The sequence below is a fragment of the Episyrphus balteatus genome, chromosome 2, assembly GCF_945859705.1.
Source record: "Episyrphus balteatus chromosome 2, idEpiBalt1.1, whole genome shotgun sequence".
Classification (NCBI taxonomy): domain Eukaryota; kingdom Metazoa; phylum Arthropoda; class Insecta; order Diptera; family Syrphidae; genus Episyrphus; species Episyrphus balteatus.
In genome coordinates, this window is record NC_079135.1 from 10,528,961 (window position 1) to 10,555,577 (window position 26,617).

General features: G+C 29.2%; 1 protein-coding gene across 9 annotated transcripts in view; it reads right to left on the reverse strand.

Annotated features, from left to right (window-relative positions):
• LOC129911311 (uncharacterized) overlaps positions 1 to 26,617 on the reverse strand; it is a 161,728-nt gene that overhangs the window by 29,340 nt on the left and 105,771 nt on the right. For 8 of the 9 annotated variants that reach the window (XM_055989059.1, XM_055989058.1, XM_055989060.1 and 5 more), the window contains one exon: positions 8,789 to 9,118. In XM_055989059.1, the coding sequence (XP_055845034.1) occupies positions 8,789 to 9,118 (330 nt within the window). Of the gene's footprint in view, positions 1 to 8,788; positions 9,119 to 12,116; positions 12,260 to 26,617 lie in introns of those variants that run through there. The other variant, XM_055989061.1, reaches the window with a different exon arrangement.

Genomic DNA, 26,617 nt, shown 5'->3' on the forward strand with positions numbered 1-26,617 from the left:
GAATTTTAGTTCTAGGTTTGATACGTAAATCAAAGTGGCGTTCAACAGTTTGTAGTGCCAATTCAGTTGAAACATTATTAAAGCAATTAGATACATCAAAAGATACAAGAATGTTTCCCGATAGAATTTTAGTATTTGTTATTGTTTTCACAAACTGTTTTGAATTTTTTAATGTAAATTTTGATTTGTAAGATTGCTTAAGAATATTGGCTAAATATTTTGATAACTTGTAACTTGGAGAATTTATTGTTGAAATTATAGGCCGAACTGGTAAATTTTGTTTATGATATTTGTATTGTTCAGACAGTTCCAACTTTAGATCTAATTGCTGATATAGAGTATATAATTTCACGATTCGCTGCAGAACCAATTAAAAAAGTTATGAGAGCTCAATTAACATATCTTATCACAAGACATATTAATTCAAATCAAAAACCAAACAGAATCACAATATTTTTGACTAGAGCAGCAAAAATTACAGCAAAGTTTCTGAAAGATAATGCTAACATTTTTGTGTCTTTAAGTGATAAAGGAAATGTGACTATCATTGCTAATCGTACAGATTTTGATCTCAAATTAGTAAACTTATTTAATGATACCGATAAATTTGAAGTTTTGGCTTCAGATCCTACGTCAGCGCTGCAAGCTAAAAATAATCGATTAATTAGTACTATTTTCAACAAAACCAGAAAATTAATAAACCAACAAGAGTCTAAACATCTTCGCACTTATATTGCTATTGCACCTCGTGCATTTGGACAATACAAATATCATAAACAAAATTTACCAGTTCGGCCTATAATTTCAACAATAAATTCTCCAAGTTACAAGTTATCAAAATATTTAGCCAATATTCTTAAGCAATCTTACAAATCAAAATTTACATTAAAAAATTCAAAACAGTTTGTGAAAACAATAACAAATACTAAAATTCTATCGGGAAACATTCTTGTATCTTTTGATGTATCTAATTGCTTTAATAATGTTTCAACTGAATTGGCACTACAAACTGTTGAACGCCACTTTGATTTACGTATCAAACCTAGAACTAAAATTCCAAAACAAACATTTATGATCATGTTAAAATTTTGCCTTTCGGACTGCAACTATTTTTGTTTCAAAAATCAGTACATAAGAATGAAAACTGGACTTTTCATGGGATCATCTTTAGCTCCAATTCTTGTGGAATGGGTTTTGGATGAAGTGATATTAAATGCTTTTAACAAAATTGATTTTACGCCACAATTTTGGATAGCATACGTAGATGATCATTTAACAGCTATTCCAAGAAACAAAATTGATGTAGTTAAATCAGCTCTGGAATCTTTTGATAAAAACATAACTTTTACATATGAATTGGAGGATACACTTACCAATGAAATTAATTATCTAGATGTCACAGTCAAGAGAAATGATGATGGTAATATTATTACTAATTGGTTTCATAAGCCAATTGCATCCAATCGATTGTTAAATTTTTATTCGGCCCATCCAACTCAAATGAAATACAATATGGTGAAAAGCTTCATTCGGAAAGTATTTTCTTTTAGCCATAAGACCTTTTTTAACCAAAACATAATAAGGATACAAAGCATATTGAGAAAAAACAACTATCCAGAAAACATTATAAAAAAACTTATTTCAGCAGTTAAAAATGAAAATTTACAAGCCAAAATTATTTCACCACAAAGATTTGACCAGAGCAACTACAGTTTTTTATCTAATAATAATGATCGGACAAAAGATAGTAATAATAAAATTTATTCAACAATGACGTATGTGCCAAAACTAAGTGAGTCCCTAGCTAAAGTGTGCCAATATTTTGTACCAGATGTTAAACCGGCAATGAAACCAACAGAACCAATATCTAAATTTTTCTTAAATACTAAACAGAAAATTAATAAAACAGAAAATAGTGGACTAGTTTACTCGGTAAAATGCAATAATTGTGAAAAAGTTTATATAGGTGAAACAATTCAAAAAATGGGAACAAGAATGAGCCAACATAAGAACGAATGTGAAAAAATTATTCAAGGGTCAATCAACAAAAACTTCGCTGCTTTGGCTGATCATGTCAGAGAAAGTGGACATTCTTTTGATTTCGATGGAAGCAAAATTTTAAAGTTAGAAAGAAATAAATTTAAGTTGCAAATACATGAGGTAAACCAAATTATAAAAAATGAACAAATTGCTTGTAATTATAAAATTGATAAACGTGATTACACAAATACATATTACAATTTAATAGTCGATGCCAATTTAAGAAACAGCTAAATTCAAAATTTTTAAGATATTTTTGTACTTTAAATACTTTTATAAAATTTGTTTAATGTTTTTTAAAATTTTTTATTTCAAAACAAATGTCTGTTAAAATTTAATTTGTATAATTTTTTAAAAGGAAAGAGATACGAATTATATCATTAATTTATTGTTAGTATTTTTGGTAGGTAAAACTGTAAATTTATTAATGTATTTTAGTATTAAACGCATGTTTTTATTACTAGATCCTGAGGATGAGGCAAAAAGGCCCTCGAAATATATCGATAATATAAAAATAAAAATTGCGTTTTTAATGGAATTAAAGAAGCAAAACAAAAAGGTAAAATAAGAATTATAAGTACTTAATCCAGCAATACAAAAAACGAAATATATACATTTCATTATATTTTTCGTGGTTTTTTTTTCAAATAAAACAATAAAATAATTACAGAAATGACATTTAACGCTAATGGAGAGTGAATAAAATCATATCATGTTTAAAACCTCCATTAGCTCTAAATATCCTTCTTAAAAAGTCGAATTTGGCTTTTTATCTAAAAGGGCTTTTAAATTTAATGCTCTATTAGTTAATTATGTCAAACTTCAAAAAAATTCTTAAAAGAGACTGAATAAATGAATTTTTTTTTGAATTTAAAATTCTCCTTTTTAATGGAGATTTAAAGTTTAATGGAGAGTCAATAAATTGGGCCTTAATAAAATACCCCTGATGAAGTCGAAAAATTACGACGAAACGTAGGGAAAAAGTATGAAATCAAAATTTTTATTTGCCTATAGAAGGAAGTGACCAAAAAAGCCCGATTCAACATAAACAAAATCTTATAATGTTATACCGTAAAATTAAAGTAAAATGGAATGTGAAAACAAGCACTTTTTAAGAAAATTGTTTCTCTGTACAAAATATTCCCTGTAATGAATTGTTGTTCTTTGATGGTCTGTTAATGATGACTTGTCACATTGTTTTTTATAAACTATGAAAATACTGCTGTCCAAGAAAGAAATCAAAAATCATAGTTCCTTCACTATTAAAAGTTCAGTGACAATACTCATATATACTTCCTCAATTTTCAAAAAGAATCCAACTTTTCCCATTGTTCATTCCAAAAACTTCTGATTACTTGAAAAACCTATAACATAAAAGCAATTTCATTGAGCACTTATGTGTTATTTTTTACTGAACTAATCAAAAACTTTATTGTTTTCAATAGTCACAATCAGAGTAGGTATGATCTTAAATTTTCCCAAAAAAAAAAGCAAAAAATAATTTCAATACAAAAGGAAACAAAGAGAGTATACACATAAAATCGAAAATGGAAAATCGAAAACAATTAAATAACAATTTCATTTTGCAACAGTTTGCTGTATTTTATATTTTCCCATTCAACTATGTGAAATGATTTCCATTTAAAATATTTTCCAAATATAACATTCACCCCCTGTCGTCGTCGTCGTAGTCGTCCTCGACAACAACAACAACGACACGTCTGCTGCTCAGCTTGAATACATTCCTCTGGAAATACTATGCAAATGTGAACCTTTCACCAAAAAACCCAAAAATAAAAAAAAGCAAAAAATAAAACAAAAAAAAAAAAAAAAATGGAAAATTTTGTGCAAAAACAAGTGGCAACAGCTGTAGGGACAAGGAATCCATCCAAAAATTCCAGCGTAGCAATCACACATATCCTTTTAAAAGAGAAAATTCCCAGAGCTCATTCTGAAAATTTCAATGGAAATAGTTTCAAAATACTAGATTCAGGGATTCAGAGGGAGGGATTCATTGTTGTATGGTTGGTTGATGAGAAGGACGAGGACGAGATGAGATGAGATGGGTTGAAAGATTTCTTGCTCTATAGTAAGTATACATATATAAATCCTCATCCTCACACTCTATAGCTTTCTCTTTCAAATACAAACACACACACATAGAAACATGAACTAACATTTTGGTATAAAACTGAATGAAAATTCAAACTCCCGAAGGATTAAAGTAATTATTAACAAACAGTGAGGGATCGCGAAGTTTTCTCGGCAACCCAGAACAAAGGCTGTGGTGAAATGAGTTTCGTTTATTTGTGGCATTGAAACACTCCGGGGAATGAATTCTTCTAATGGCTGACAGCAATTTCAGTTTATAAATGGATCTGTGTGTGTATATGAGTGGCTTTTATTTTTTTTTCCTTTTTTTTATGGAAAAGACAATTGCAATGTTAGCCAAATAAAAACCAATGTGGCAGTAATTTTAGTTTTATATTACAGAACTCATACAGATTCAATATTTAAGTTTTTGAATTAAATATACAAAAGTTTCCAGCCAAAGAATGCAAATAAAACGAAATTTCAAACTTTTGTAGTTTTCCGATTGATGTTTGATGCGGCGTTCTACAGGGTGTCCCAAAAGTAATGGATCAAATGAAATATGCTTATAGGCCAACTTAAGGGCTCTCAGAATTTGGTAACTTGTTCATCCCAAATCCTAACGGTTTTCAATTTAATGCAATTTTTGTGAAATTTCGAAAAATCCCGACTTTGCAACAGTATTTTGCTTCCTCCGCTCATAATTGGTTTTTGTTTTTTACAATTCTTTCACTAAAACATTGCCTAATAATAAGAGTTAATTAATTAATCAAAATACTTTTTATTTCATACGCCATTTCGCTGCAAATTAATTAACAGTTCCATGTTTTATAAAAACTCAATTTCTTACTTTTATTTCAGAGCAACATCCCGAAAAAAAAAATTGTAAAGTGTGTCACTGGTTTATTATTTTAAAAACTTGCCCTGTTATTGCAGTTTTCAAAAATGTATAAAAGTTTCCAAAATTGAAATTAGAACGAAAGATATTACAATTTGAGTGCTAAAAAACAGGGGTTTTCAGAGCAAAAAACAAACAAAAATCGAGGCTTTTATTCAAAAAGAAATAAACAAACAACAGTCGACAAAATTTGTTTATTTTTCTTTGTTATTTTTCTCTGAAAAGCCCTGTTTTGTTGCATTTAAATTGTAATATCTTTCGTTCTAATTTCAACTTTGGAAATTTTTATACATTTTTGAAAGCTGCAATAGCACGGGAAGTTTTTAAAATAATAAACCCGTGTCACACCATACAATTTTTTTTCGGGATGTTGCTCTTAAATAAAAGTAAGAAATTGAGTTTTTATAAAACATGGAACTGTTAATTACTTTGCAGCAAAATGGGGTATGAAATAAAAAATATTTTGATTAATTAATTATTTCTTATTATTAGGCAATGTTTTAGTGAAAGAATTGTAAAAAACAAAAACCAATTATGAGCGGAGGAAGCAAAATACTGTTGCAAAGTCGGGATTTTTCGAAATTTCACAAAAATTGCATTAAATTGAAAACCGTTAGGATTTGGGATGAACAAGTTACCAAATTCTGAGAGCCCTTAAGTAGGCCTATCCATTACTTTTGGGACACCCTGTATATTCAAAGGAATATATCGTCTCTGAAAATTAATCGAATATTAAGGCTTTGTTTGAGTAGATTGCTTATTATCGACTGCTTTTTAAGCATTTAAAGTCTCGCATTGGACTCCAATTGTTGTTTGTATTATACCCAACCAATTTATCGATCAAACCTTTTGAAATTAGTGAGGCCATGATTCATAAATGAAGAGAAAAATAACCAATTTAAATTTAAAATGCAAAGGTTTAAGGTGTTGGTTAAGCTATTATATTTTTAAGTAAGATAGATAGCAAAAGATAGTGAAAAGAATAATTTTTGGTAATTACAACGAAAAGAGACGAATTTTATGATGGGCTGCACGTGATGAGTTGTCTTGTGATGATATATGTATGCTGTGATATATTCAGTTAACCCGGGTAAAGAACCTTCTCAAACGAGTATAATGTAATATAATTGGTTTGCTTATTAGATCATTCGAAGAATTATCAGCTTACAAAGTTTTAGCAGAAAACCACTTTTCTAACAAGTTAGGTATCTGCAATACCTACACGTTAGTTTCCGTAAGTAGCTCTTTATAGTGGAGTAACTAAAGATCAAAAATTGGCAATATTAGGGAACCCGGCCGAACAGCTTAGATTTTGATGATCTTTTTTTTCAAACGTCGGTAATTAAAAATACTTTAAAGACTATAGATTAAAAATTGCCGGTGTTGCCGTTTTGATTTTTTAAATTTAATTGAAGATTTTTGTGAACAAAAACAAATTTTTTTCAAAAATTTTTCTTAAATTTCATAAATTAATTGATGCCAAAAGATTGTCTAGGAAATTCAAGGAAAAAAAATATATGGGAGTGAGGGACAATCTTCCATAGTTCAAGCGATAGATGCAATTTTCTTATTAATTGACTTCAAACAAAAAAAAAATATTTAAACACAACGGCAACACCTACAATATTTAAATATACATTTTTTAAAAGCAAGAAGCTTAGTCATATATGTAAAATTAAAATTAAGTTAATTGAATGAACGGCTTTTGAAAGAATGGTAATTGAACTCAGATTTTTGAAAAAAAAAATTTTTTTTAAAATTTTAACATGTCGTTTTTTAAACTTGGTCGTAATATAAAATTCATTTATTTTCAAATTTTTTTGGCCGCATTTATTATGATTTGAAATTCTAAAAGGAAATGTCAATATGTATTACGGTTTATGAAAAAAATTAAAAAGTATTTCATTTTCGAAGAACTTTTTTTAATAAAAGATTTGAAAAAAAATTTAACTTATTTTTTTTTAAAGTTCAACATCTAAACATAAAATTATTTTTTATTCATTTAATAACCCTTACTGTTGAAAGTTAAATAGCAAAAATTTAAAGTTCCTATTTATCACAGTCTTTGAGAAAATTAATTATTTCAATGTAAAAATTCAGTTTTAATAAAAAAAAACCATTGAAATTGAAGTAATTTTTCATTTTTTTTTTCAAAAGTGTGATATATTTTACCTTTTTTGCTTCGAAATTCAACTGATAATATTTATGGCCAAACATTTTTTTTTTAAATAAATTCATATTTTATTAGAAAAAGTTTGGAAAAAAGTCATTTTAAATTTTTCTAATAACATTTTTTTTTTTTTAATTCTGAGTTTGAGGACCATTTTTTCAAAAAGTCTTGATTAAATTTAGTGGATTTAAATTTAAGAGATAAGAATGAGCTTCTGGCTTTTTAAAAATGTATTTTAAAATATTGTAGGTGTTGCCGTTGTTTTCAAAATATTTTTTTTGTGTTTGAGGTCAGAATGTTAGAAAATTGAATTTATCGCTTAAACTTTGGAAGATTGTCCCTTACTGCCTTTTATATATTTTCCTTAAATTACCTAGAGAATCTTTTGCTATCATTTGTTTTATGAAATTTAAGCAAAAAAAAAATGGTTTTGTTAAAAAAAAGTTTAATTTTAATTTTAAAAAACAATACGACAACACCGGCAATTTTTAATCTATAGACTTTAAAGTATTTTTAATTACCTACGTTTGAAAAAAAAAATCGTCAAAATCAGAGCTGTTCGGCCGGGTTCCCTAATAATTTGCTTTAGTTACTCTACTATTATTTGGGATTTTATTTAACGAAGGCTCCATTTTAACAATTATTGAAAACTATTTAAAATAATAGTAAAAGCATCAGAATATTGACAAAACTTAAATGTTTAAAATCTCTGAGTTGAGTGTCACCTAACTAGATTTGAATTTGCTACTTCATTATTATTTCGATTACTGAGTTAAGTTATTCTTCCTCTTATTTAAATATTAAAGTGCTTAATATGAACTATTTTCATGTTTTGCTTGGAATTTTCAAGCTTTTCAAAACTCATTAAAACTTGAATAATTCATCAAAAGTCATCAACATGCAACAAGCTCAATATTAATTAGAGTCAAATATCAAATCCAATTTCCATTTCCATACAAACACTATAAGAGCCCTGTACATTATATTATTTGCTTGATTATGTTTTGTAATATTGTAAGATTTTTGTCAACAAATAATATTGAATAAACAACAACAATCTCAATCCCTACCTATTACTAGCAACGATATTCAAATAAATTTGTATGCATTTCAACAAGTATATCATACAACCTATAAAATAAACATAATATTGATACTATTTGCCCATCACTATTTATTGCTTTTGATGCAATTTCGAGAGCATCTCTCGACTCTCCTAAAACAGAATTTTACATTCATCAAGTCAAGTTTCATTAGAAAATTTGACTGGAAATTGTATCGAACACATAAAAACAAGCTCCAGGCTAACGCACTTAATCATCTCAAAATGTCAAATTTAAACTTAAATTCTGTCCATTTTGATAAAGCCAATATATTTAATATTTTATATTTTCCTCTCTCCAAATAAGGACCTCTTCATTTTGTGTGCCCTTTTGTAGTTCGATAATGTTAATAAACAATTTTTCAATAAATTATGTTCAATCTTCGAGATTAATCTTTTGTTATTAAAAATCTTTTTTTTTATTTCTTTTTAAAAGTTGGATGGAAAAAAACGAGGATATTTAATTTAATTGGATTTTTTCACTCACGTGTACAAAATCGAGGTTCGTCGCTGCCATCGCCACAATCGTTAATATTGTTACAGAAATTATTTAACGACACACACCGTCCATTGGTACATGTGAATTCTGACATTCTGCATTGGGTGGGTGGTGCCAGTTGGGAGGGTTTGGTTGTCGTTGGAGTTCCGGCTCCGGTCACTACTGATGAAAGTATTGGCACTAGAGTCAGCACAACAACGAACATTGTTGTTGGTCGTATTGATGAGTAGGTGGTAGTGATGAGGGTCCTTTTTGATATTGCATCGATGAAAACGCTCGAAATGTCGCTTTTTCGTCGCCATTTCGTCATTATTGAATCTACAAAGAGAAATAAAAAAAAATGTATTTATTTATTTTTACCAAAAAATTATTAACATGTAAATTGTTAAATGACTGATAGAGAAATAAAATATTTTAAAATTGTTCGATTAAGAAAATTGCTTTACGAGTGTTAAGTTTAAAATGGAACCATTTTCCAAGTCGAAGAGTTTGAATACGAATAAACTTGTTTCAACGTAATATTAACCCTTTTCTGAAAACGTAAATACTTAAAAAACTCATGCTTTCAATTTAATGACATTTTTTTATCATAAACAAAAAAAAAAAAGAAAAAATACGACCACAAAGTCGGAAGAGTATAAATAAAATTTGATTCCAATCCTTGGTGGTTTATTTAAAAGTGCCCAATGGAGACCTCGAATTCACACAGTATGAGCGATAATATTGTGAAAATTGATAAAAATGAAAATTTGTGATTCTGGCTTATGAAACCATTTTTTTTGGTTTTCATTTTCATTAATAATTTCATGAATATATTGTAAGTTTGTGGAGAGCGTTGACGACGGATAAAAAAGGTCAAAGGTTAAACAGAGGGATATACATATAGCTACGTGAGAATCGCTATGCGAGTGGGTATTAAAAAATTGAAATAGCCTTTATAAATAATATTTTACATAAAGACAAGGTAATTCTGCAAGAACTATGGTGATTGGAAAGTTTTTTTTTATAAGAGTTTTGGTAAGTAAGATAAATTGAAAAAAAGAAATATAAGTTGGTTAAATTTATCTGTATTTTAGCTTTAATTTAACTTTTTGGCTCTGAGAATATAAGCTTTTTGCCCTTATTTAGAGACAGAGTTCGATTTGCAAAGCAAGTACATTTTTTATGCATCTTAATAAGGGTTGTTAAAAAATCATTTTATTTAAAAAAATGCATTTGAAATTAAAAAAAAAAATATTTATTGCAAATAAAAAAAACTACATTGAATTTTTTTTCAATGCAAAAAATTCTTTATTTGCAGTAAAATTTGTTTTCAATGCAAATATGTATTTTTAAGTTGCAATAAAATTTTTTTTCATGCAAATACATATTTTCAGTTGCAATAAATATTGTTTTTTCAATGCAATTTTTTTATTTGCACTAAATTTTTTTTTTTTAATTTCAAATGCATTTTTTTTAAATTGATATTTTTACAACTCTGATCATAATGTTAATTTGAAAAGTTTTTGCTTATCATAAAAAAGAAGAACTGATTTTTTCCTTTTATTTTGCTAGAAATGGGTTCAGAATAGTCGCATTATTCTTCATACAAATTTCCTTTGAATGTATAACAATTATTCAGCAAATAATTTATTACATCAAGAAATAAAATAAAAATTAAATAAAATGCACGACAGGGTCACAAACGATGATTTAATGTTATAAGAAATATTAAAAAACAATATTTTTAAATGAACAAAAAATGTTCCTATTGAAATCGTTTTTACCAATTAACCAAGCATGCATGTGATTATATCTGTTTTGCAACAGTGAATATTTATAAAACAAAATTGTTGGAGCAATTAAAAAAAATATTTTTTCTAATACCTACAAAAATATATATATTGACATACAAAAAGACATCGATTAGTTTTCAATAAGAAATTTTTTAAAATCCAAAAATGTGATTTTTGAAAATTTCATTCATCGGTTAAATCGCTTGCGAGTAAGTCAAAAATGAAGAAAACATTTCTATGACAAGTACCGTTACTAATAGTGCAAGAACTATTTTTACTTCCTCTACTGGAAAAGTTTTTGTTTCGGATCAAAATAAATTTCAAGGTTTTAATCAAAATCAATATAACAAATGGTGACAACGTCCGAAAAGGAGGTTTTCGTGCGTTTGTGCGTCCTATTGTAAACATTTCCACAGCCTAAGAGCGTGATTTCCTTTGCTCAGATGATTTTTCTAGAATTCTGAAAGTTTTTTTTTTGTTTTCTGTTTCTTTTATTTTTGTTTGAAAGTGTAGGTATCTCCCGTATGTAATTTTCAAGATATTGCAATTTTTTTAATAACGGCTATAACGATTTTTATTAAACATTGCACACGTTATATTTAAAGAAATTATGTGCAATAAAATTGTTCTACTATTGTTCCTATTGTTCTACTCTTCGTAACTCATTTTTCAAACTTTTTGTTTTTAAATCTATTAAATGCAATTACAATCTACAATGATAATTTTTTCAAATGCATAGATGCTTAAAGTTGATATCTACTTACGTTAAAAATACATACGGAGCAAAACATTAAGCAAATTTTTTGCAAAAAAATGTTCACTTGGAAACGATTTAAAAAAATCACCTTGCAACGCTATTTTTTCAAGTGGGCACTTTGTATACATTTAACATCTATTCCTTTTGGACGATAAATTTTAACATGTGATTCTTTACTTTATGGCGCAAAGGTACTGGACAATGAAATTTTTTTTTAATTCTACCTTCACACATTATCATTTATTTTGACCTAACAAAGCAAACAAAAGTATTCAGTGAGCAACAATTTAAGAACGTTCATCTATTAAAAATTAGGACTTATGATCCGTCGAGCATAAAGTAAGTTTCAATTCGTGTAATTAAATGATTAATTTTAACTATAAACAACCAATCTAAATATTAGTTTGAGTTAATTAAAATTGAATTCACCCTGACCTTTGAAAACAAAGCGTGCCACTAATTAGCTTTTTAAATATTTAAAATCTTATTTTACTATTTTCATTTTAATTATCTATTTTCATCGAGGTTAAATTATTTTTTAATTGAAATTAAAAAAAAGTACTTTTCTATGAAACAACTTAAATGTGAAATTTTTCATAAGAAACATTCATTGTAAACTAATTAGAAGAGAAACAAAAAAAAAAAATTGCGCATACGCCCCAGTGGCCAGCTTCATTTTTGTTATAATTGATGAAACTTTACAAAATATACACACAAACAACAAGAAATTATTCATTTTTTTTTTGTGTTGTTCTTCATTCGAAAACGAAGCATAATTAATCACCCGTTTTCTTTGTTTCCTTTCGGTCCTTCGAGCACAATTAAGTTTTTCTTTTCAACATCTTCTTTGTTGTGAAAAAAAATCGTCTGTCCATATTTTAAGACGCGCAAAAAATAAAAAAAAAAATATCCAAGAGTAAATACTCGTTCTATGTAAGAAATTACTATTACATAAAAAAAAAAAAATAACGATAACAAAAAATAAAGTATCAAATTTAATAACTTTGTGCTAAAATCACTTGCACAGTTTTTTTTTCTTTACAAATAACCGATTTAATATAAAAACTGAAAGAGCAAAAATAAAAAAAAAAAAAAAATAGCTAGCAAAAATCTAACCACCCGTCGATCATTATTTTGGCTCAGATCGAACTGAAAAATTGTCTTGATAAACCAGCGACGACGACGTTCGACGACGACGTGGATAACGATAACGACCGGAAAATGCGGGAAAATCTCTAACAAAATGCATTGGGGAGGAAAATATTTTTGTAATGGTGGTTTTTGTTTTTTTTTATTTTTTAGGGGATGCGAAACGAGATGCGGGGGATGCAAGAAATTTGATTAATGCATGTGCTTGCGCGTCTGGTCGGACATCAGGCGACCAATGATTTATTGCTTTTTGCAACGGAAAACAACATCGTTCCGGCTGTGGATGGCAGCAGCGATATCTATATGGCATACTCAATATGCTATATACTCGTTCATATTGCTGGTACATTGCAAATCCCTTTTACTTTGTGTCACCAAAAACATAACCATGACATAGGGTACTCTGTTCAGTTATTGTGCTTTGGATGCTGACGACGACGACTGACTCTGGTGATATTTTAGCTTACAGTGTGTTGATGGGTAACAATTGGTAGGGTTAGCTTGCCCGCAAGTCGACGTCCGTCGTAGTCATTTTGTTGTCGTCGTTCGTCGTCGTCGTCGATTGGATGTCAACCAATTACACCACCTGGAATTTATATTTGTACTATGTTGAGGTTTAAATCGAGGAATGTCACATTTATATTTGTGGGTAAAGTTCAACATTCATAATTGGATTACAATGTGGAGATGAAATATGCGTAAATTAAATTGTTTAATGCACAAACATCAAGCAAATAGTGTATTGGTCTTGAAAATTGTAATAAACTGAAATTAAATACAATAATAATAATTGCAAAGCTTAATTAATGCAATTCACATCTGTACGTTTTTTTTTTTTGTTTTTAAACTATTAGGAAGATAGAGAATTTCAGCTTTCACTTAAAAGTTCCTTAGTTATGAGTATGCCATAAGTCAGAAAAAAAAAAATAAATAAAATGCACGATTGGGTCGCACGCACTTTCTCTTATGGTAAAAGAAACTCTTTTACCATCTTTATCAAAGCTTTTTATTGAACAACACGAGAAAAAATTTATTATTTTGTATTTTTAAGTAATTTCATAAATAATGTAAAAATAATAAAATCTGTTTTGATAGCTAATAAAACATCGTTTTAGAGCCCCCGCACACTACAAACTTTCTATCGGCCGACAATTTAGTCAGTCTCTTAATCAGAATGAAAATGTATGAGAGTGCGCACACTACAACGATTAAGTATCGGCCGATCAAAAAGTTTGTTTGATCGAAAAAATAGTTTGTTTTGCTACACAATTAATTGCCTTCAAACTAAAATATTTCATACCCAGCCGACTATTTAGTCGCCTGCCTGTGCGCACACTAGGAGCCCAACCCGACTAAACTATCGGCCGATAGAAAGTCTGTAGTGTGCGGGGGCTCTTAAACGATCTTTTACAAAAAACTAAGTATGCCATTTGAATACTTCTATAAAAAGGAGATTTTAGAAAAAAAAAAAAATGAAATTCGTTTGAGCCGTAATTTTTTATACCAATTTTCTAAAATTTTTCAAAAAAAGAGGTTGTCTGTAAAGCCGGTTTACGGACGATGATTTTACGTGATAACGTCGTCAGAAAAGAGGTTGTGTGCTTTTGCTTAAAATGAGTCAATTGAATCGTTTACTTTTTTCAAACAATTATATAATTTACAAGAAAAAGCTTAAAAAAATATGTACCTTTTTATTTTCTCATTATATTAATTTTTTTATTTTAAAAGCTTACAAAAAAAATTATGCAATTTTAAAGCCAAGTATTTATTCTTAAGAGTTAAACAATTTTTATATATATTTACAGTGCGCAAAAAGTATAAAAATAATTTATTGAAAACAATCATTTTCATCAAAAAAAGCAAAGAAAACATGAATTTTTATCTTCTCATGTCATTAATTTCATTTTGTTCCCTAACAACCTATAAAAAATAAATACCATCTTATTTTCTTATTGTCTTAGCTCAAAATATATTTATCAATCAGGTCAATGAGACATCTACAAAAAGAGCTAGAATTTTTTGAACTCGATCAAATTTCATTAAAAAAAGCAAAAAAAAAACATTTATTTTTATGTTCTCAGGCTATGGAATCAATTTTTTTGTTTAAGAATCTTACAAAATTTATACCATGTGAAAGCTTATTATTTCACCTTTCATATGACGTATCAATCTCATTTCAAAGATTCCTACAAGAGAAGTTAGAATATTTTAAAGTCAACCATGTTGAATTTCCAGACTGAGATTTCGGTACTTCCCACACTGGTGGCTGTTCGGGGGGCAACAGATCTCCACTGGTGTTTTGAGGTTTTTCGCAAGTTTCTTAACATTGTGTAGCTTGTAGTTAGTCTACCGTTATGTGTGATATACCAAATGAAAGGTTATCAGGATGTTCATAAAAGTTTAATAAAATTTCTATCTGCTCTTGGTCACTTTTGACTTTTGACCAACTTGTTGAAATGATTGAAACTTTGCACACATTTAATCGTGGTCATGGTCTATCATTACTTCATATACCTACTTTATTCCTGTATCTATTAAAGAAAAAAAAAAAAATAAAAAGAAAAAACGATGAAAATCGGTTAAAAACGGTCAAAAAACGTGTTTTTTAAAAAACTTGTTTCTTCCTTTATTCAGTCAAAACTCACTAAATGATTCTAATTTTTTGCACATGTAAGGCCAAAACCTACATGCCCTATAAGTTTTTTGAACGCTCCAAAAAAAAAAACTAAAAATCAAAAATTACCCAAAAATACCCCTAAAAAACAAGGTGATTTTCAAAAATTCATATTTCGAAACGCAGAGTGTTGAAAAAAAATCCGTATGAGACGCTTAATTTTTTTTCCCTCATCTTTCACCTGGCATCTTTAGAATTGTCGACAAAAATTTCCTTTACCCAAAATCATCATTTTGTCATAGCCCCAACACGTGTACAACGTTCAAACAAAACGTTATAGCTTAGTTATTAGCAGTTATTCTTAAATTAGTCTCATCTATCTATAGCAGAAAAAAACAACTCTCTACAACTTTGCGTTTAGATTTTAGCTCAAATTTCATCTTTACGTTTTACCCCTGTTTACCCTATTCAATGATGGAATTTTTTAAAATCCTTCAAATATATTGAACTTTAGGTTATTATCTTTCAAATAAACTATAGAAGATTTTTCTATCTCTAATAGTTTATTTTTAATTTTTAATTGAAATTTTTTGCCGCACTGCGAAAGTGCGAGAGTGTAACATTAGAAAATGGCGTCACTTTTTTGTAGTGGCTGCCATGGTTCATCGATTTATAAGACGTTATCACGTCAAAAGAGTTGGTAAGAAAATATTATTCAACACATACTTTAAATCCTACCCAAAAATGTGTTTTTCCAAATTTTTTTAAAATTTCTATGTAACCATTTTTTTTTTAGAGTTTTCCTATGTATACAAATTTTGGTTAAAGCAAAAAACCTGTTCTATGACAGGTATCATTAGTTTTGGTCCTAAAAACTAAATTTTAATTTCTCTTCTAGGGAATCACCCAAAACAGTTTAATACCAAGTTTGAAAATCGCTCTTGTAGTTGGAGCTGTAGACAGGATTTTCGGACCCATTTTTTGGGATTCTCCTTCATCGTAATGTCATGAGTGACTGTTATCTCGAGTTACATTTTTTTTTTTCAAATTCTAAGCTTGTCCTATATTACCTGTATCGCAAGTAAAATTGGGGTCACAGTTATTTGTATGCATATCTAAATTCCTTTTGAACAATTTTTAGTTACTCCAAAATTAGCTATTTACTAAAATTTTATAAATTAAATTTGTATAAAAAATGTTCTAAGAAGAGGGAACTTTTCAACCTCGCCTTGTCTAAGTGGGATATGCAACTTTTACATATGCAACGTCAAAAATACCCCACAAATATTTCAACTACTTTTTTTTTTAAATGGAATATTTCCAGAAGAAATTTTTAATAGAAAAATGAATTTGCCTATGTTACATATGCATACATATATAAATGCTTTGATTCGGTGGTATATTAACAGTCGTCAGTTGACCCGATAAATAGCACAATTAAGCTTGAAAGACTTTATAAACACTAAAACTTACTAAATGAATTTTACCTGTCATCCATAGAACCCAAAGTATTGTCAACCACCGATATTGTTTCTAATATTGTTAAAAACCAAAATAGTAGTTGATGTTAAGAGACCAAATTATTCAGACAATTTACAAATAAATGTTAGTTAAAACTGAAACGTTACAAAATTGTCAATATCTTTAACGTTTCTTCTTTTGTCTAAATGTATAATCTTAATTTAGTTCCATTTTAAAATTAAACCTCAAGAACTCACATGCATCTGTCAGTCTTCCGCAGCAAATGGCAGCTGATGTAGCAATATTATGTTAAAAAGATCCAATATCATCAGCAGTCACCCTTCTCTGTGTTAAAAAAAATAACAAAACTTTACGAGTATTTTCCTTGGCTTTTGGGTTCTTCTGGGAAACCAATTAAATTGAGCAATCTCATTCGAATAAATTTGACAGAAGTTAAGCTTCTCTTAATAATGAGGCATCCACCAGTGTGTGAGTGTTTGTGTGAGTCTATATTATGGATAGGTATATCTTTGGAATATGTTAAAGCCCTCAAATATCTACGTTGTCATCATCATCAAAACATCCTTTTCTCATTCACCTTCATATACATAAAAGGCTTTTCTACAAACACACATAATCATCATTTTGGCTTAGTCAAGGCATGATGATGGTATAGAAAATGAACAAGAAGAAGAAAAAGAAAAAAAAAATAGGAATCTTCTTTTCACTGCGACAGCAAACATCCTGTCTGAATGAATGAATTCATGAATGGAAAGCACAAGCATCGCATCTCATCGTCATCACACTCTCACTTCCTAAAGGGTGCGAACATTTGGCACACCATCCCGTGGCATTATATACTCCTCCAGCATCAGCACTCATCTTTTATCCACTATGCCATCATCATCCTTTATCCTTTCATTCTTTACTGCAAAAATAAACAAAAAAAGGACGAAAAAAAAGGACGAACGAAAAAAAAAACAACAACTTTTTGCTCGCACTAACAAAACAAAGTTGCTCAGGCTCAAAAGGAAAGTCAAGTTCTCTTCCGGGATTCTGGGAATGAATCTTGTGTTGTGGCTTACCGTTACCACACCCACAAAACCTACTGGCAGCCTATTCATTTCTCACAAGATAGTATATATCCTTTCCCGCCTACGATCCTTCTATAGCTTTTGAGTACGGCATGCAAAATTAAACTTTTCATATTATTTGATGAAGAGATGTGTCATTTTGTGTTTTGTGCCGTGTATATCACATGTGCAGAAGAGGTCCTTGCCGTCGTCGTTGAGATGAGAAATGGGTATAAGTTGGGCGGAAATAGAGATCCAATACTATTTTGTGAAACTCCTACGCTCCTTTACACCCTCAAAACCACACCACACAACAGCAACATGGAAAAAAGGATAGATGGGAAATTGGTCCTATCGTGTGCCATCTTCGTTTGCATCTTCCATCAAAGCCATGACACAAACCAAAACCCTCGCTTCGCTCTAATTTGGTATCTGTTTCATATTTATAATATTTTCATGGAGCATAATTTTAAAATAAGGAACAAAATTAGGAGAATGATTTTGAGGAAGCTAGAAAGCAGCTAAATTATACGCTCTAACCAAGTTGATCATCATCGTCTCCGCGTCATATCACACACATCAGGAGCAGCAGAATCAGCAAGACTCTCTCCGAATGGGGGGCACGTTCTGCGTAAATGAGCGAAGCCCCTTAAATTAGGTTCGTTAAACTTATCTCGGGAATGCCATCAGCCTTTGGTTTTGGCTTATACAATTTTTTTTGTCGTTTCATTTCGTTTGTTCTTGTTCTTATTCTTCATACGTGTAAGACACGTTGTGTGGTGAAACATTTCGGAGAAAATAAAGAAAATCTTTCATTTTCATTCTTCTTGAAGAACGAGCAGAACATTTTTCAGTTGTGTTAATTTTATCTCATTTGGTTTGGGTTTTTGTGTTTATTCAGTTGGCAAATGATGTTCAAGGATTTCCTGACAGCAGCAGCAGCAGGGACTCCATGTGACAGTTTGATATATTTTATTTTCTCATTCGGACCAAAAAATGTCTGAAAAGGTATACAATTTTCTTAAAAAAAAAAACATGGCGAACTGGAACGAAGGTAAATGACATGTGATTTTGAGATAATATGTACGTGTACCGATGAAAATTTCTTTTTTTTTTATGGATTTTAGATAAGAAAATTGTTTTTTGTGTTTTTTTTTTTAAGGATGAATGGAGGGATATTATATTTTTGAACGTTGTTAGATGGCAATTTGTAACACATGCGTGTGTGTTGAATGAACACAAATTTTCAAAAGCTTATGAAAAAGATACAAGTTAATTTTGAGAAAATATGTCAAATTTGTTAAGCTTCGATGGTTTTTTATAATCTCATCAGTTGACTGATTTTTGAAAAGATGGATCATTTGGAATTAAGTTTGACATTATGACGTGCAGGATACAATGTGTGTTGTAGTTATACACCTGTTTATGATTTATGTTGCTTGGGAATGATGCTTTGTACAAGAACATATCCGAATTTAGCTTTTGATAAATTTTTCTGTTTTAAATCCTGTCAATTTGTATTAAAAAAAGATATTTTTTTTACAACTATAAAAACCTCATCTTCCAGCCGTTTTTTTTCGCAAATTGGTTCATATCTTCTTCAAGAACGTAAATATTTTTCATTTTTTAGATAAATAGACGAGTTATTACAGCAACATATTTTTGTAACTGTTTATTTCCAACCAATACAGAAGATACAATGAGGATTATGTGTTTGACGAGTATGTTCCATCATAACTTCTAAACTTCATTTTTGACTGATAACGTCTTATAAATCGATGAACCATGGCAGCAAAAGTGGCTATTTTCTAAATGCGACGTTGTAAAAAGTTGATGTTTTTTAATTTATTTGAAAATTAATTGTAAGGCTAACAAAGGTTTTGAAAAATTTTTAGAAAATTTCAAAATTAAGTTATAAATGGTTTTTTAAAACATGTGGTAGACATTTGACAAAGTAGTTATTAGATATGGTTAGTGGAATTTTTTTTTTGACAATTAGAAAAATGCCATTCAAAAGATAATGAAAACAAAATTAGGATTGTGATAGGGATTTTTTTAAGTATCTGCGTTTCGAAATATGAATTTTTGAAAAAAACCTGTGCGAAGTTCTTTTGACCGTTTTTAGTCGTTTTTTATTTTTATATTTTTTTTCCACAGAAAAACAGGATTCTATTATTTTGTACACACATTTTTGAAACAGCGGTGAAATAAAGTTCTATTTTCAACACTTGCTTTTTTTTGATTAAAAAATTCGAACTTTTTTTTTTTAACATCGTAGAAATATTTTATAAGCACCATATAAAAGGTTAAATAATAAGCTTTCAGATGATATAAAATTTATTATAGAATGTCATATAAGAAGATGGATTTAATGGTGTTAGAAGATAAATAAGATTGATTCCCAACTAACAATTTTACTTCCACAAGGGTCTAACGAAGCTGTTTCGATTTTAGAAATATTGCTTGTATACGACCATAGAGAAGCCCTTTTGGCCCACCCGAGAAGCTTGATAGGCTTTAGAAAAGTCATATGCAAGTTGATTAGAGAGACTCAAAACATGTGTTTAATGCCTTATAGAAACAAGCAACATTCAAGATTTAAAAATCTGTATTACTGCTACAGGCTTTTAATTTTATTTAGAAGCTCGGAGCAGACTTGTGGAAGGATTGTGAAAGTCTAAACGAGGTATATCCCAAATAGAATAAAGAAAAAAAAATATTTTTTTTTCATTTTTTTTTTTGTGTACCTATTACATTTTATTTTTTCATTTTTTTCTTTGTTTTCCATCCAGACAAGTTTTGCTTCTGAAATTAAATTTCCAAACTCAATTATATTAAGAAAAAAACTTCTACTTACTTGACGCATTTTGCTGGATTTGAACCTCGTACATCCTGATTGAAAGTCCGGTACCTTAACCATCGAGCTACTCAGGTGTATAATAAAAGGGTTTCAAATTTGGACTAGTTGAAACCAGAACTTTCTAAGGGCTTCTACTTAATTCCTGATGAGTTGCACTATCTTAAAGAATATGGTGACCACTTGTGTTTTTTTTTTTCAAAGTTATTATTTTTGGTTAGGTATTTTCTGATTTTTTTTTTATCTTGTAAAAAATTATTTAATAAAGACTTAATAATATTATATTCTGATTGTCAAATCTTATCATTATTGAGAAGATGAAAGAGAATAACTTTTTACTCAAGAACAATTTTTCTGGAGCAGAAAAAAATATCTGAAAAATTCGGTTTTTTTAGACTTTAGAGGTTTCACCTGGATGCCGTCAACTTGCATTTTTCCGAAGCAGAAAAAAATTTTTAATTTTTTTGGGCTTTTGGCTTTTTCTTAAAAATAAGAGAATTAACTTTGTTTTGAACTTAGATAAAAAATCTAAAATGTCCATCACTATTTTATATAATATGAACTCCAAATTGGTCAGTAAACCATTTTTAATATCACTATTTTAAACCAATTACCGATATGAAAAGATTCACTTTTTTATTTATTTCTTGATAACAATGAATAAAAAAACCAAAAATGGTCACCATAATGGCACTTATCCAAATATTTCTTATTCTCATGAGTTTGCCTGACAGTTTAAAAAATTTAGCTTGTACTCACTTTCACAGGGCTTCTAGATATAAAATTAGTTCGCTTAGGCAAACTTATAAAATTAAATGCTTTTTACAATGTTTTGCTTGTATACTTAAAGGATCTGTACAAATATAAATAAATGTCCCCTAACTTCGCTAAGGCAAACATATAAAACTAAAAGCTTTTCGCGCATGCGCCTGAAATTGAACTTCTTTTTTTCTCATACAGAGATACAAAATAAACATTTATGTAAGTCGTTATTATTTGAAAGTAATATAAAACATACTTTGTAATATTTTCAATCAAAAACAATGATTCAACAATTTTTTAATTCAAATATTAAAATGCAGTAACTATAACACATCTATTTTGTGGAATATTTGTTTAAAAAGGCAAAACCGTTTAATGCGGTTTATTTGAAATTCAACGTAATGTTTTTTTTTATTTAATGAATATCACGACTCATATACTATTGACATAATTTCAATAATATAGAATTATAATAATAAAATGCATTTAAGGCAATTGTATAAGTTGTAGGTACTTCTACCATACTTAAATACATACCTAAGTCATTTTTGAGTCTAATAATTTTCGAATTGGATAAAAAAAATACAAAGCATTCATAAAGATTTTGTAAGCAGTTCTAATACAATTTCTTTTGCAAGGCCATTTAAAAGAAGTCAGTTATTGGCTTTTATTTCTTGTGCTTCTACAATGAAATTTCATGTGGCCGTATTGAAATTTAAACGAAATGTTTACATTAATGCTTGTAGAAATTTTTAGATTCCACTTGCACTAGGTTTCTAGGAAGCGGTTAACGAAAGTTAAGCCTCGAAAGTTTGAATTTTCGATTCACAAACTAAATACAAGCCCTGTAGAGATAATAGCTGCAAGAAATTAAAAATCTTAACCTCGTGGAAGTAAAATTGTTAGTTGGGATTGTTTGGGTTTTTTAGATGAAAATTGATTTTGTTCAAAAAATTCTAGCCATTTTTGCAGATATCGTGCAGACATGGTTGATGTGAATATTTTGATCATGAAAAATGATTGTTTTTAATAAATTATTTTTTTACCTTTTACGCATTGTTAAAATTTAAATATGGCTTAATTCTTTAGAAGAAATATTTAACTTTTTAATGGTGTAATTTTTTTGCAAGATTTTCATATGAAAAATTGATATAATGAGAAAAAAAAGGTATTTTTTTTAGCTATTTTCTTGTAAATTATGATTGGATTCAAAAAGTTAAGTACTTTACTATAAGAATTATTTTCTTATAATATTTTTTACAAGAAAGTTTACAAATAAATAATTTTTAGATCATTTTTTTTTAAACAAACGCACACAACCTGTTTTCTTATGACGTTATCACGTAAAATCATCATCCGTAAACCGACTTTACAAGCAACTATTGTTTTTTATTTTGACAAATAAGGTATCGTTGGAATCGGACTTATTGTATTTATTCTAAACACCAAAATTCTTACGTAATTACAGTCTAAAAATGGAAGTTAATAATGTAAAATTTATTCTTCAAAATTTTTAATAACTTTATATACAAATGCAAGTACACGCAGAACAATAATGGACCTACCGAGAGGTGGGTTAAAAAAAATGTGTTAAAATAACGTAGTCTTGGTTAAAAACTACATAGTTATCGTTGCTAAAATCAACGTAGTCGCCTCGGTTAAATTAAATTGTTTAAAATTACCATTTTAGAAGGTTATTTTAACCGATCAACTGGTTTATATTGATCAAAAAACTCGGTTAAAATTTGAGATTTTAGTAAAATTTAATCGAAAAAGTGGGTAAGATTAAACAATTTTAAAATAATCGAGTCGACTCGTGTAATTTTAACCGGGGTAAGTTTGCAGGTGCTATATTAACAATCTTCTCTGTTAATTTTAGACGAGTTTTACGTTGTTTTTAACCGATCATTTTTCTGCGTGTACGTTCATTGTTTGCTACTTTTATAAACATCAAAGTCCCGAAAATATATCGCCTTTAATTCAGAATTTGGCTTTAATTCAGTCTATGTAATTGTTAACGACTTCGTGCTCTGTGCAATTTACAATTCATAGTTACGAAGGCTTAGAAAAAGTAGTTCCTCACACTAAAAGCCAAAATTTAACATTATATATTATACATAGGTATACTACGTTATAAATGTACTTTAAAAATTCAACATTATGTTACATTAAAAAAGGAAGAAAACCTCCTAAATTCAAGAATGCTTTCAAGGTACAATATTCCCTTAGAACGTGACATTTTCTTATTGATTTTATTTAATTATTTCTGTTTTCCCAAAAGAAAACTTTATACACCATTAAATACTTAAGTATTAAAGTTGAACTTACTCTGTATGGCGTAGGCTGTACACTTAACCATAACACCCACAACGACTTCCTCATAAAATTAGACCATTTATTTGCAACAATAAAATCCACTTGGGCTATTTTTATCCTAAAATATTTCGATCACGCATTTTCTTCTCTCGCAAAAAAATGAAAGTATAGCAGGTATGACATTTTTTTTTGCGTTATTCCCTCCTGGCGGTTTTTACTTTTTTTTTTCCAAAAAGAGTTACAATATTACAAGCTAGAAAATATCCACCCACGACCAGAAAAAAAAGTCACAAAGTACTATAGCAACAGTCAAAACACGTATCTACCCTTAAGGTCTATGTAAGAATAGCAAAAGTAAAAAATAAAAAAAAATATGATCTAAGCGCGTTTTGCACTTTTCGGAAAAACCTTGTGTACAGGTGATTTACTTTCATAACAAAGACGCCAACGCTAAACGACCTTGCAGAAAGGTTACCTATGTCCTTTCTATACTATAGTCGTTGTTATTTCATCTCTAGGATAAAGTTGTCATGGCTTCTACATTTTTTTTTTTTATCTTTCATCAAGTTTATGGCTGTTTGTGTCTGATGATGGTTTTTTTTTTATTTTTGTGTGCTTTTTTTGGGAAATAAATCCCTTTTTGAAAACTCAAAGAATTTCGGTTCAGCGCAGGATATAGGGTGTGTGTGGTAGGTTATGTGTGAGTGTATTGGTCCAAGGACATAATATGAAACTCTTCTTTTAGAGAATAACTTTAGCATATTATATGCACGAGAACATAATAATAATAACGAGGAATTTGGACGCAAAAAGAACTTTTGCTTTATGCATCATTTTGTAGCAAAATAGAAACAAAGTGTCGTTGTGCAGAATCCCCAGCAACCAAATAGAATGCCAAAAATCTTGTGCACATTATACCCCCATCATGGTTCAGGTGGTTATGAAGGTAGTTAGTTATACAATGTATATGTATTTTAAAAGGATATAAATTTCTATCCGTTTATCTTTTTAATGTCACTTTTTGCTGTTGTTTTTGAAATCCTTTGAATATTCTTAAATTTAAGAAGCTATTTTTCGAAGAGAAAAGTCATTAATTAAGTAGAAAAAGTGATCAAAAGTTTCAAAATTAAGGGTACGTGGCAAGTATTTTGTTTTAAAATATATTTTGTAAGTAAAAAAAGGGTGAATTTGATTTGCAAATGCGTTTTATTACCAAACGAATGGATTTATTTGGAAAAAGAATGTGGATTTAGTTCGCAAATGGGAGGGCGCATAAAATGTGAAAAATCTGAAGCATTTTTGAAAGAAAATTCCAATTCTTTTCAACAACTTTAGTTGTTTAAATGTCTTGTTTTCCTACATCATCTCAAAGAAATCAGATGCCGAACATTGTTATTAAGAACTTTTACCCGTTTTTAACATTTAATCCTTAAAATAGGACAATACTTTCAAACAAAAGAAACAAAACAACAACAAAAAATCAAGAAAAAAATATTGAAATATAGTGGTTCTTATGTTCTTATTTATTTCAATAGTAAAAAAAAAAAAAACAAATATAAATGTGTGTATAGGAATTTTATTTTTTTTTTCAATATTTCTCTCACTCAGTCCAGGAAAGCAATAAACGACCCATAAATGTACAACTAGCGGGTATAGAGCCCATCAGCATACAAAGGGCTTCACGTCCGCACGGTAGGTAGGTACTTCTTTTTCATTCACAGAGCCCTGAGAGAGAGTAATGCATCCATCCATCCATCCATCATGCAAAAATATCTGGAATACGTTGAGGAGCACTTTTGATTGCTTTTCTGCAAGTGGGTGCTCCCATCGGCCCCATCACCCGGCATCACCCATCAAATACACACATACACACAAAGGCTTGAAAGGAAGAGATGAGTGATGGCAGGAGTATGGATCGATAGAGTTATAGTAGTGCTCTGGTATTTTGACTCTAATAAGTATTTTTCCCAACACAAAACATCTGGGCTGAGGCTGTTGGATGTTGGAGCTTAGCACTGGGCTAGGGATGAGATTGGTGTTGGTGTGTTTATTGAAATAGGCAAAATGGATACATCTCTCCCATTATAATTCCATAGCAAACAATAAATTACAGAGAAGCAATAAAAGTGGTATTGAGCAGAAAATACAAAACAAAACAAAAAAATCCATCACTCGGTTCGTCCTAGTTATGACGTCGTTGAAACCTTCAAAAGCTTCACCTACAAAAGTGTTCATTTATTTCATAATGCCCTACCGCCATCGTCGTCCTTTCTTCTTCTTCTCTCACTCACTCTCTTCAAAACGGCATTCCATATTTCTTACAAATGAAAAAAAAACGAGAATAATATTTTTCTCATTTTTTTTATTTTTTGCATTCGAGGAGTCATGACACAGTTTCCTTCTCATTTAGATTGCAAGTGTGAAAGGATTGTCGTAGAGAGAATCCCTTTCTCAAAAGATTGAAATGTGATTTTTTTTCGACGTTTTTTGGTTTTTTTTTCTTTCATTTTTTTTTTTGTATGAAATAGGTGACGACTGACGATAAACAGAGTTTACAGAAAAAGTTTTTTTTTTTTTTTTTTTGATAAAGTCCTTTTGAAGTATTCATTTTAGTTTAAGTTTGGAGAATTTTTGAGTGATTTTTATAATGCATTATGAGTTAAGAGTTATGAGATGTGAGTTATATGAGTTATGACCCAAAAAAAAGTTAGACATGCAAAATATGAAGTCAAAAAAGTGTGCTATAAGAAAGATTAAGAGTATAAAAGTGATATGGAAGAATTAAATTGATTTTTTTCTTTATCGTCTGCTGGAGGTAAAGTTTTTTGTAACTATTTTCTTTTTGTGAGTGCGAGACAGATACAAAGTAGAGACGTCTGAGTTGCTTTAGGCATAAATCTTTTTGATATGCCGGCAAAGCAAAAGCTTTTGAATAAGTATTGACTTCGTTGTACCTTTTTTAATTAAAAATTCAATAAAAACTTTGGAAATCGGTTTTAAAGCTTTATTTATTTAAAAATTAAAAAATTATTTTTTACATTTTCGAATCAAAG